Source organism: Dufourea novaeangliae, unplaced genomic scaffold, assembly GCF_001272555.1.
Source record: "Dufourea novaeangliae isolate 0120121106 unplaced genomic scaffold, ASM127255v1 scaffold22, whole genome shotgun sequence".
Taxonomy (NCBI): Eukaryota; Metazoa; Arthropoda; class Insecta; order Hymenoptera; family Halictidae; genus Dufourea; species Dufourea novaeangliae.
In genome coordinates this window covers 512,303-525,673 of record NW_015373898.1, presented here as the reverse complement: position 1 = coordinate 525,673, position 13,371 = coordinate 512,303, and the positions used below count along the sequence as shown (strand labels likewise).

The window sequence follows — 13,371 nt, the reverse complement described above, 5'->3', positions numbered from 1 at the left end:
AATATATGAACAAATAATTACATTGTTATTTACATACGTAAATTTTGTACAATTTTAACATATTTTATATTCTGCTGACGATTACGAAAATGAGTCAGCAATATCGTTAATAAATAAGTTTTATATTTACACAAAAATAATGTTTATATACGTATGAACATATAATTATATATATTTTATGAAACTCAATTCACTTTTTTATTCGTCACTCATATATTAGCTAGTTTTCAAATATACATATATATAACGAGTATTACAAAATCACAATTACGTTAGTGCGTTTACTTCAAGAAAAGCAAAGTATAATTAAAGTTAAGTTCTAATACATTCAAAAGTAAATAAAATAAAAATCGAAGAAGTGAAAAAAGGTTATAGAAGTCATTACGTAACAAAATAATTTCCAATTGGAATATGAGTGAAGATGCAGACACGTGTGTATCGTTACATAAAGGTATACATAATCTATTTCAATACCTATAGTATCTTGATTCTCCAATTCAAATTCAATCGAAAGGTGTATATAATTGATTCACACTGTTTTATCTACAATTAATAAACGAGATATACATTAAAGTCTATAAACGCGCATTAAAATGATCAATTTGAAGGTCTGCACTTTTAAATATTTTCTAGACTTATTAAATGTTGTAACTATTAAATGTATTACAACCATCTGTATACATATACTTATTTTCTTTGTATATAATATTTGCGGAAAATTTCTAAAGCAGATATGTTGTAAAATTTGAACACGCATAAACAATAATAATAAATACCATGCGTCAGGTATCTAAATTTGGTGAGTTTAAGGCTGAACGTATTGGTGTCTATAGAAGCAAAAAGGGAGAAGCATGCAGTTGCGGCGGCCCTGAAAAACGACATTGTGGAGTGAGTGCTGAGTCACATATCGCAAGCGATCTCTCTCAGCAAGGTGTACAAGTTTGTTCTTTGTGAAATGAACTCTATTACATTAGTTTAACGTCATCTTCATCAGAATTATAACATCATGGAAGCAAGATGATTTAATGAAAGAGGTTTTTGGCGCTTGCCGCGGGCCTCGAATAGCTATCAGGAAGAGATTTAAAGCAGTTCCAGACCCGGTATCATCTGTGGATCTGTCAGTTTCAACTAGTAGACTGAATTTGACTTTTTATGATATTTCTCATAGTGTGTCAGTGGAAAAAAAGTGTCGGTAGTAATTCAAACAAGTGCTATCTGGAATTGTCAAACGAAATTTGAGGCATGCGTAGGATATACGCGCGTGCACTGAAGTTTGATGTGGCCTAGTGTGTGTTTTGAGGTTATTTTTGTATTCGAGTAACTGACCTATACTTGTTTAAAGAGAACTCTGAATCTTTATTTTCATTCTGTCGGTCTATCGAATAAGTTGCTCCAGCAACAGCTCTGAAAACTGTGCTTTGTAACTTCATTCAAAACCTATCTCGATTGGATTATATGAAGGGAACACAAATTAAAGAGTGATTTTCAATCACAAGAAGAACTGAAGACTTGTTTTGAATTCTGTGTTAGCAAAATACATATAGTTTTGTGTGATGTAAATCATTCAAGCATAAGAAGCTATATAAACACTACCAAGTGTTTGACATTAATCTAAAGTGATAATTAAAATTTCAACATGAGTTACTTTTTCATCATGACGTCTTATTTAGTTTTTGTATGTACTATCACTACCAAACCTCTGTGACAGTACAGTAGTTTATCAAGAACTTTGAATATATTCAACAAGTGGAAGTGCTTTAATCTACAGAAGGCACAATGTTATGTTTAAAGAAATTATATCGCGAAGAACTGTTGCAGCTCGCGCTGCTACTTTCTTTATTACGAGTAGATCCAGAATCCTACCTTGGTTTGGATATTCAAACGATTGGTGTAGGTTCATTGGATTTAAATAATGGATCTGGGTGGCATACTGATGCTCATACAATAGTTCATCGTCCTATGTTCGTCCACCCAAAAAATCTAGATTCAGTACTTCTAAACTATGAGAGAGATTTATTTGAAGACTTAAATTCATTAGGAAGATACAACAGAATGAATTCCGGATTAAATGATATCCATGCATATTTGTTAAATATTGAAGAGTCAACAAGAGATACTGCCATAGCGGGACCCAGTATTTTGACAGAATCAAGTAGAAATTCAACGTCACCTGATACACCAACTTCTTCTGAAAGTCCTGATGAACCAGCTAATACTGCGGAACTTACCCAAGAGGTATTTTTTGTTATTGTTCGTATAAACTAAATTTTGGGTCCAAACTAAACTTTATATTCATATTAAAATATGAATCAGCATGTTGTATTTCCATATAGTAGTATGTATATATGGAGATAACATAAACATTCTGTCAGTATACATGCATGAGAGAACAAACTAGTTTTATAAGAGTAATATTTGTTTAATTTTATTATTTTCATGTTTATTATGTAAATAAATAGTTTGTGGCATTGCTATTTAATACTAATAATATTAAAGACTATTTGGAAGAATAGTTTCACATAATGAATTCTTTTATATTTTGTTTATAATTATATATATATATATATAATATATGAAAATGGCAATAATGATAAATAAGTTCGTATAACAGCTATAGCAATAGTTGTATATAGAAATATAGAACCCAAAATTAATTTTTTTTAACATTATATAGGTTGTATTAATGTTCTTTAATGCACCATAGAATATAAATTTTTTATTTTATATTATGAACTATTTACATACATATATGTATTGATCAAATAGTTAAATCTCTGCTATGAAAATATTTGCCATCTGAACATGGTACATATTTTGCCATGAAATATGGCACATATTTTGCCATCCATTATTACAAAATTGTTTAATAACTTAAACATTTACATTACACGTGAAATTTTGTCTCTAAAGCAGGATATTTTTTTTCGTATATGTTATAACTAGACTGCGGATTTATAGCGTAAACAAGTGTGCAAAAACATAATAAAGAAGAAAAATTGTTGAACTTCAAACATATCTCCATATCGTTTCTACCTTAATAAAATGTGTAATAATATACACAAACGTTTATTTAATTTCTGTTTTCTTACATTAAACTATAAAACTGTAAAATTGTATAAACATCCGCGGTCTAATTATAACAGGCAACTAAAAATTACGTAAACTAAAATACATTTATTACAGAAATGCTTACTTTATTTTGTGCAATTATTGAGGCACATATTATTTTGCCCTGTGTAAAGTGACTATTTTTATCTGTCCGAAGTCGGCGTAACGCAAACACATTCGAAAAACGTGTTTAAAACGAATACGAGTTGAAGGAAAAAAAAGCTCTTTGACATAGCGTGGACGCATCATGTAAATGACCTTATTGTCAAAAATACGTTATCGCCGTGAATCCTTGTAACGACCTACAGAGAGAAAAAGATTCGCGTTATTTTTAATCAAGTGGGCTGAATTCTTTGGTATGTTCGTTTCCTAAAAGTGCAGACTCGTTCACGCCTGTTGTACTTTCTTGTGATGTTTTTTTGTCATGTATAAAAATTTCTTTTTATATTAAATCGTGGAGAAAATGTTGATCGCAAGGGTAACAAAGGAAAATATGCTGCGCTTAATTATTATTTGATAATAATGATAAGTGTATGATAATGAATAATATCGGTAGATTGACGTAGCAGCTTTCTTTTTTGTTCGTACAAAGTTATATTGCGTGATTGCATTGAAAACATGTACTTTAAGTGTAACCATTATGAAGATACGAAGGTCATGTTTATGTTTCTACATAACGTGCTAATTTTTTCAGCAATAGATAACAGTTTTTAATACGAGTTCAGTGAAACACGATATGCAATATGCAATCAGAATTTTTAATATCCGGAGTTCGTGATCATGACTTATTATTTTTTAATACCATTAACAGTTATGTATTTTAAATACATTGAGATATGAATAATTTTTCCAAACAATTTGTCTCAGTATTTAATCACTCGTATTTTATTTTTTCTGTTAAAATTTCCTAGTATAGTACTGTCATATTTGTTATTATATAGTTTTATTTAATTACCAAATTGATTTTGTGTATTCCACGAATTTTTAAAGAGGAATTGAGTAAAAAACTAATGTGACAAATTTAAGACTTTTAAGTAGTTGTAGAACGAACACTGCTAAATAATTTGTGCCTTACATTTGCAAACATTATTGTAATAAAACTAAAATATCTTATAGTACTGTACAATTCACTTTTCTTTACTTAAATCTTGTTTCGTAAATTATAAATAATTATTCTCGTTCATAACATAGTTAATAAATATTACTTCAGTCATTCACGCAGTTGAAACACAGTTCACGCTATTATAATTGCTATACTTTTAATTTTGAGAAACTAATTTGTACTTTTAATATTTCTACTTACTTTATGTTTACGTTGCATCGAGCTTGTAATTATTCGTTATTGCGATCTATTTGTAAAGGGGTAGATAAGTACTTTTAAAGTACCACTAAATACGTTTACAAATGACATACTTCGCATTTATGTGTTCGTCCATTCGATAGAATAGAGTAACTACAAGTACATTTTCACTGATTAACTTACATTTTTGTGTTTCATTGTCCTGCATCGTACTAACTGCATGTTACTCAATTTCTGTATTATTCAAACTCTGCGTTATTAAATTTTGTTTCATATTCTAAATTCTAAAACATCAATAAAGAGTATGTGTGTTAGATTGTGCAGAAATTAGTTAAAAATATAGAATAATCTCCTATTGTTTTAGATATTGTCTTCGAGAGACAGTTGAAGGTCAAATATCCATAATTTGATGGTTATTATTTTGAATAAATATATTACAATTTCTAAAAGTAGTTTCTTTAAAAATAAAGGTTTCTGTTAAAAATTCTTTAAATATTTTCTATGAAAAGTTTATTTTTTATACTTTTGGTTTGTTAATCTGTTTTATAAGTATCTGCTTCTTGCTTGGTTTGATTACGTCTTTGTCTTAAGCTTGTAAGAAGGTGAATGTCAGTAAAGAACTAAGAGTTCTAACATAAAAACAAGAGTGATGTGTATTGTGGATTTTAGTACTTATGGTTCACACAGATGCGTAAAACATGAAGGAATGAAAATTTTAGTAACGGTTAATGAAACTTGAATTGTAGATTTCAAGAAAATCCGTAATAAAGTAACTAAACCATTACGTCCATTTCCATTTATAACACATTTTCAATCGTTTATGTCTGGATAATCTCCCATTGTTTTATTTTCTTAAGTATCTAAACAGATTTTAAATTACCGCGAACATTCAGACTTATTAACTGAATTTTTTATAGAATTGATTTTCACGTCCTACAACTAAGTGTGCTAAAATTTATTTATTTAAATTAAGAAACAATTCTCTAGTAAATATTCTTACCAGTATGAATTACAAAAATTATAATTACTTTGTACCTTAAATTGTCACACTCACCTTAAAAGTTATTAAGTATTTATCAGAATGATGAGAAAAATTTCACTTAAAAAAATGGTTTGTCTCATAAGAACAGATAACGTTTTAAAGATTCGCTTTATACTAAATTTTTAATGTGGAAATATATTTCAGTTAATAAAATGATAAGGAGCACATGTAACAAATAAGAGACAAACCATTAGAACCTTATAGTTGTTCAAGTGCTCATGTATAGCTGTAATAATATTTTTAGTATGTTATTTATGATTTACATTTAATTTAAATTGTTCTCTCACATTTTTATATTTGCGTAATATGTCCTTAGTTGCTTAAAAGTGATCTTATAGTCTTACTGCGCTTATTCAATTGATACTTCTTTTCTTTCACACGCTAATTTTGATCAAATTTGGCACAAAGGTAATACTTGATTCATTGAAAAATATTTGATATATTTCTTTTATAATCTTCTATATTTAGGAAGTGAAAGTAGTCCTCAAAGTTGGACTTACAAAATAAATTCTCTTCAGTATTTCGGGAAACACAGTTCGCTTTAGCAAAAATTATTTAAACACAGATTGATTATTGTACAATAATAAATTTAACTTCGTAAACAGTTTTCCTAAATATCGATTTGTTTAAGAAATTATATTTTTTATGTTTGTTTTTTAACAAATTAATGTCATATTTTTGCGTAAATTTGTTAATACTCATAGCTAAACTTTTAACATGTAAATTGTGTACGTAGTTATAATTGATTTATCATTGCAAAACAATTAATCTGTATTTAAAAAATTTTGTCCAAAGCGAATATTTCTCGAGATGTCGAAGAAAATTGTTTTACAATCATAAGTGCTGTTTTCACTCCGTAAATATGGATGATGCTGTCGAAAGAAATATACAGGGTATCCTACTTTTTTGCGTAAAACTTTACTAGCATATTCTATGAGCAAAATTACAAAAGAAATGTTATATAAACATAGGCTCTTAAATGTTGCATTAAAAAGTTATAACAAAAATACAAAATGATAATGGATTGCTTCCTTGTGACTGCAATGGTTAAATGACCATTACCCTCAATGATGGATAGGTCGTTGAGAACCAATTCCTTGGCTCTCAAGATTACCAGATATCACGCCAATAGATTTTTACTAGTGGGAAACAGTGAAAGAAAAAGTTTATCAAATACAAAATAATACGTGTCAGGAGTTAATGCAAAGGATTCGTGACGTATTTCCCGCAATTAAGGAAAAGGAACAAGAAAGTAATAATGCAACAGATTCTATTTTTCGTAGATGCCTGTTCTACATTCATAGTAACGGAAAACATTTTTAAATGAAATTATAGTGTGAATTAACAATCTATTCTTACATGTATGTGGTACCGAAGAAGAAAGCAGTCCATTATCATTTCGTATTATTGTTATAACTTTTTAATGGAGTATTTAAAGCCTATGCTTATATAACATTTTTTTCTTATTTTTACTTATAGAATATGCTGGTAAAGTTTTGCTGAAAAAATTGGGATACCCTCTATGTCAATTAGTATTCCATCCTACCTCAGTTATTAGCTGCAGATGTATTAATTGTTAGTATATTACTTAACAAAATCTTCAGTAAATGCAGTAGTTTTTCAGTTCCAACTGTGTAAGGCTAATGATATTTCATATTTCTATAGTTTTTTTGTTAATCGCAGATAACTATCACGTATATCATTTTCTTGGTAACAGCCTTGAATATCTAGGTCACCCATATCGGTTCATCTAGGTTAATTAATTGCGTGTCTATTTTTTAGCGGACTGTTTACCCGTGTGACGAACGTTTACAGAATATTTTAAAACACGTGGACTTTCTAAGAATTGGATATAAACGAAATTCGCATTTCAGTATCAGGTTGAATCTTTTTTGGAGATAAAATTTAAAGACAGAAATTCTTGATCAATTTATCTATGACATATTTCATAAACAAATTTGGAAGGCCTAGTTTGAAGCCAAGAGTCAAACAACGAACATATAATCTAATTCAAATTGGTGCCATTTACATTTTATCCAAAAATGGATTATCTACTTTTTAGTAATATGACAGATGAGTCTCTAACCTCGGACAAGTATAGTAAAATGTGTTGACGAGCAATTTTCATAATACTATTGTACGATTCCGATGATAAGTAATCAATTAAACGTTAAATTTTTTCCTATTTCCAGAATTTGACTCTGGTATTACATTATAATTGAAATCATATATTTATAGGTTTGCATTAAATCTATTACATATGTATAAGGAGGAAATTGTAATTCCCTAGTAAAGAAATATTTACCATTAGTGATAATTTTTGTAAAAGTTTCTAAAATATGTAATTTTTTAAATGAAATTTTTGCGTAACAAATAATATAAATTCCAAATCTTATTAGCCTGTCTTGTTATCAAAATAATGACATGAAACAAATTCGTTTCTAAATTAAGTTAATAATGATTTTTATTGTGACTATTTATATTTTTCTTTACAGTCTACTTTTAAAGTTATAAAAACCGAAAGTATTAAAATCACCCCCCTCCCCTCCCTGTACCTGAAAATACCTTTCTTATGAAAGATTTTATATCAACGTACACAGAAACGTGTAAATTACAGTATTCAATAAATTTGAACTTTTTTTTAGTATTTGTAACTTCCAATAGGCGTTTCTGGTAGACCTTTACGAGCTGAATAAGAATCTGCAAACCGTTTCTTCCCAGCACGTCCAGTTTCTGAAAAAAGTCATTTTTTTTAAATTGCAACTTTTTAACTTTGGAGCTGTGTTGTGTTTTTACAGTAATGGTTATTCAGTTTCTCTTGACAGGAAATAATTCTCTGGATTCTTCCGAACAAAATGATATAAACTATTATTATATTATAGACATTTAGATATGTTTAAATAATGTTTAAAGTGAAATATTCGATTTATTTCAAAAACTAAGAGTCTAAGAGAAAATCGAACCATATCACGAGATAGAGCAGACCTTTCTGCTGAGGAAGGTGTTAAGGAAAGTTGCAAAATTTGTTTTGTTTTAAACCTCCAAGTACTGAACTCGCGTCCGAAGCCGGATCATTTCTGACTCACATCGATAGGTTACTAACACAAAGTCACGGTGGCTCGAGCTCGAGGCCCTTACCAACACTGTAGAAGTTTTGTCGACTAGATAAAAGACAGCGAGTAAAAAAGGAAATAGAGTGAACCGAAGACGTAAGTCGATACTTTTGCGGCGTCTTAGCCCGGCCGTTTTCATGCATTGTCACATGTCGATCAATTCCAGAATTACACGAACAACTCCATCACTGTATGCGTATCGCACTCGTGAGCTCATACGTGCGACTCCGGCACCGTCCACGGAGGGTTAAATAGTTCAGCAAAACACGCGGCGGCGACAACGGTACTCAATCACAAAATCGATTTTTTCTGTTTTACATTTTCTCAAGGCTTAATATTTCAAAACAATAATCCCAAAAGGATTTCGCCCGATTCGAAATAATAAGGAGTTATTAGCCTTTAACCGAAGCGACGCGCCGCGGCACACAGGTTCAAATCGAAACTTTAAACGCGTTTTTCTCAAAACGACATTTTTGTAAATGTCTGCCACGATATCTCAGAAACTATTTGACGGAGTGACTTGAAACTATGTAGGCATGTCCAGTAGGTGCATAGTTCCCTCCCATACTAGAATGAAGTTCATATTTGCAAAATTCGAATTTTGTAACTTGAAAAACGAACAAATTTTTGCGCAAATCGGCACTTTTTTGCAAGACACTACCATTTTGTTATTTCTCAATATTTTTTATTCATTATAGTACCGGCGATAGCCACGTTCATACAGATTAAGAATCTTTCTCAATTTTTAATTTGAGATAACGTAGACAGCTGATATAATGGCAGCCATGGAGGCACCTTTTCTTTAGGCAGTCCAGAAAAATTACAATAACTTTTAATCTGTACTACACTTTCAAATGAAAAAAATTGAGCTTATTCTATTAGTGTATACGAATTCATAGAAAAATGTTTAACATCGATATATCTCATAGTTTGTTCTACAAAAATTCCTGAATTTCGCCTAATTTTTTACTCGTCACAGTAGGGAGACCCCTTAAGACCCCTTAAAAAATGCTGAGAGTGACTGTCCGAGAGCATCGCTCAACTGTGTGTCAACTGTCTGTGTGTTTGTTGTATGTCGTGACAGTCCTCTCGAGCGGAACTAGTCGCGCCAAATAGTCTCAAATGGACAACTGCCTGAAGATCAGCCCGAATCCGCTATGTATCTCGTACGTCCTTGCATGTATATGTATGTATACAAATGAGCACGTTCTTCACTCCTGTGTCATTTACACAGCATTTCTACCCGCAGACTTTACGTCCAGACTTACGCGTGGAAATTACATTTACACGGACACTTTTGCGTGCACGCCGGCGAGTGGCACGCAATCGTTCAGGCAACAACCTTCGTGTGAAGGCCGCTTTTGGCTCATCGCGGCATTGACATACACCTCGCGATACTTTATGTTTTGTTTAAATCTTCCCGAATCTGCTCCATCTTTTTGAAAAGCGCATTTTAAAGCCGGAGATTCAAGGAATCCAGTGCTATTTTTTCCAAATTGATCCATGGGTGGGAACAGTATTGGCATTAGAAAATGTAACTTTAATTATTATTGTATTTTTTAACAATAAACAAAATTTTGTGCATACAGTTAGCATTTCTTTAGCTTTAAAATGAGAGCAAGATCAATGCTCTATCTTTAAAAATAAGCAAAATATTGCGGTTCAAGTGACGTTGTGTTGGCTGAATTCGTTCAATTTTTCAAAAATTTGACATTAACTATCTGGGAAACGGTTCGGGATAGGAAACTAAAATTTTACATGGTTCATTTTTTCGTGGTTATCAACAAATGTATATATGAAAAATAATCGGTGACTATGACCGCAATTCCCTGTGCGTTTTGACGTAATCAATTATTCGCCTCAAAAGCTGTTGCTCGACACAAAATACATATTCACTGTTGAATTCTTGGAGTAAAAAAAACTTTACTGTTAGTGAATAAAACAAGGTTCAAATTTTAGGAAAATATAATTTTGGTAGTTTTGCAGGCTTCTCAGGAAAATATTTTTACATAATGGTGAAACAAACAAAGATATAAAAGAATTTGAGAACGTGTTGAAGAAAGAAACGTATAATAATTTTAAATTGCATTATATTGCAAACTTTGTTCAGTTGGTTCAGTTCACTTCCGTAGTATCTTTTTAAAGAATATTGCATTATGTTGCAATCATGTTTGTTTATAATTTAAAACATTCTAACAGTTTGGTAATTTTTTAGGAATAAAGGCAGTCACTGATTTTTGTGAAATTTGGCACAAAGGTAGAACATTGACAAATATTTCTTGTGCATATACGTATTCAAATGCATCTACACCACATTTACGGTTTATTCTCACTGTTTCAACGCAGACGACTGCCGACAAAAAATATGTGTCATACATTTTTCAGTGTTTTCTGTGCCAATATTTATAAATAGTTTGCGGATATTTATGCATTTATAGTATTTCCTAAGCTGCAAAATATAATAAAATAAAGACTATAATAAAGTTGGTTGATATTTATGTTATTATTGACATAATAAAACATCTACTAAGGAAAATAAATTTCTGGCCAATTTTCATTTTTATAAATTAGTGTCTCAAATTGTGAATTTGCATAAACAACCGCAGGCTATTTATAAAAATCGATGATTAGCACTATAGGATGGTCCCTTGTATCCTAGAAGCCATGACGTCTTGTTCATGCCCTTCGATAACATACGGATGAAATACAATATTACCTCAAACATGTCAAAAAACTGCACCTCCATCAGATGAGAATTTTAAAGGCTTGATAGGTACTGTCACTTACGAATGCAACACAAACGTTTCTTATTTCACATTTTTTTTTTTAAATTTGTACCAGTAAATAATTGGTGGTTTCTTGATATAATTGACACGTATTCTACCCGGATCCGACACGGCCCGGTTATGTATAAAGGCCCATTTATGTACATCCGGGCAGTGTCCGTTCCGTGTCCGATCCGGGCGATCGGGCTTTGTCGGTGCAACGGACACGGCTCGGATGAGTATAAACTGCTATATATAAAATACGGTAACCAATTCGGATCCGGGGCCCGGATGTCTATAAATGGCCCTTAAATTGACATTAATGCTTCAGAGTTGAGTAGAGACAGTTTAAGAAAAGAAGTAATTCAGAGTTGGCGAGAGACAGTTGCTGTGATTTTGATAAAACATTAGATGCTTTCTTCAAATTAAGGACAGACATATACGCAGTAACAGAAAATGTAAATGACTAAACAAGACTAAATACACCGTGTCGAAGAAATGTTTTTGTTAACAACTTTTATAAACAACAACCACCAAGTAATACCTTCACAACATTATTCAGTGTGATGAGCTTGACAACATACTAAAAAATCATCGAGATCGGAGAGTGGTACCTTTTTATAAATATTTACTCAAATTTTTAACGCATTGACTGCGAAGCCTATTTCGGCTAACTTCCCGTTCACACCGCGCAGAATTATGTTATATTTGAATTATTCCTATTACATGTCGGTCACCGGTGACTGACGCAGCGATGAGTGTTAATAGAAAAACAAAATGTCTGTCGAATTTATGTTCTTGCAAATTGGTGTTATATGCATATGTGCATTTATATAAATATACGAAGTTCAGTAATGACAAATAAAGACAGTTTTATATTGCATTGCTCGTTAGCACACGATCTGAATCATCCTACAATAATCCTTCGAAGTTGCGGGCACTAATCGGAGTTGAAATCATACGACTCTTAGAAATAAGAGAAGAATTTCAAATTCAGAGCTTCCAATGCATTACTATATGCACTTGGAAAGTAAGAGAGAAACAGGGCAACTGTGTGTTAGCGCCAACTTACCTTTCTTCGGGTTGCTGCAGAGATAAAACAAACTCGTTAGACGAAGTAACCGTACAACAAAAATTAAAATTTAGTATTTTTCATTGGATATTTTGAAAAGTATTACTAATGACTAGGTAAGGTTTTCCCAATTTCACAATGAGTTCAAACACGATCTCATTCGAGTTATATTTTATTTTAAGTTTTATAGAGAACATTGTGCAATTTTCAAACTGATCTATAAAGGCGTTTCCTCGGTTCAGCTATGCTGAAATATACAATAAAAATAAAGCCAAATAAAGTCATAAAGTTTAAAGTGGACTTACTGTCATTGGGAAAACCTCATCCTCAACGATATTCTCGTAAGTATACACGGTGTTCCAAGCAACTGAGCCAAGCCATAGTGCGCAAGTGGTAGAAGATAGAAAAACATTTCATTAGGTTAAATTTAATTTGACCTAATTTAAGGTTGAGTGATGCATCACGTAGTGCATCTGTCTTCAAAAGTGGGAACGTTTCAAAGATTTCAAGGGCACAGGTTCATTCGGTGCATCTTTTAATTCTCTATCAAAAAGTATTAAGGTACTTTTGTCAGAAATTATCAGTTTAATATTTGGAGCTAGACTTGAACATTTCTTCTTGACTTCGTGTTTATTAAATTCAATTGATTAATTTTACTTTTTTAACCGAATTATTTTTTTATCTAAGTACCTTAATACTTTTTTGTAGAGAAATAAAAAATTCATCGAATGGCGTACAGAAAATGTATAGTTCTATTTAAAAAACAAAGGGTCCTTGAAATCTTTGAAAGGCTTCCACATTAGGAAAAGACACATGTACCACGTCATGCATCACTCGAAATTATTTAATCTTTCCCAATGAAATTTGTTTCTATCTTCTATCGTTTTAACGCTATGGCTTGGCCCAGTTGAATGTAACGCCCTGTATAATAAAAAATAAATATGATAATGATCATTATAAAGTAGTATACG

At 31.2% G+C, this 13,371-nt stretch overlaps 1 protein-coding gene across 1 annotated transcript in view; it reads left to right on the top strand.

Annotated features, from left to right (window-relative positions):
• The first annotated feature begins 1,689 nt into the window (after window positions 1-1,689).
• The window catches only part of LOC107193405 (nuclear factor erythroid 2-related factor 1), a 203,242-nt gene continuing 191,560 nt past the window's right edge, over window positions 1,690-13,371 (top strand). The window contains exon 1 of the mRNA XM_015582846.1: window positions 1,690-2,235. Within this exon, the coding sequence (XP_015438332.1) occupies window positions 1,777-2,235 (459 nt within the window). The 5' untranslated portion in view covers window positions 1,690-1,776. The remainder of the gene's footprint in view (window positions 2,236-13,371) is intronic.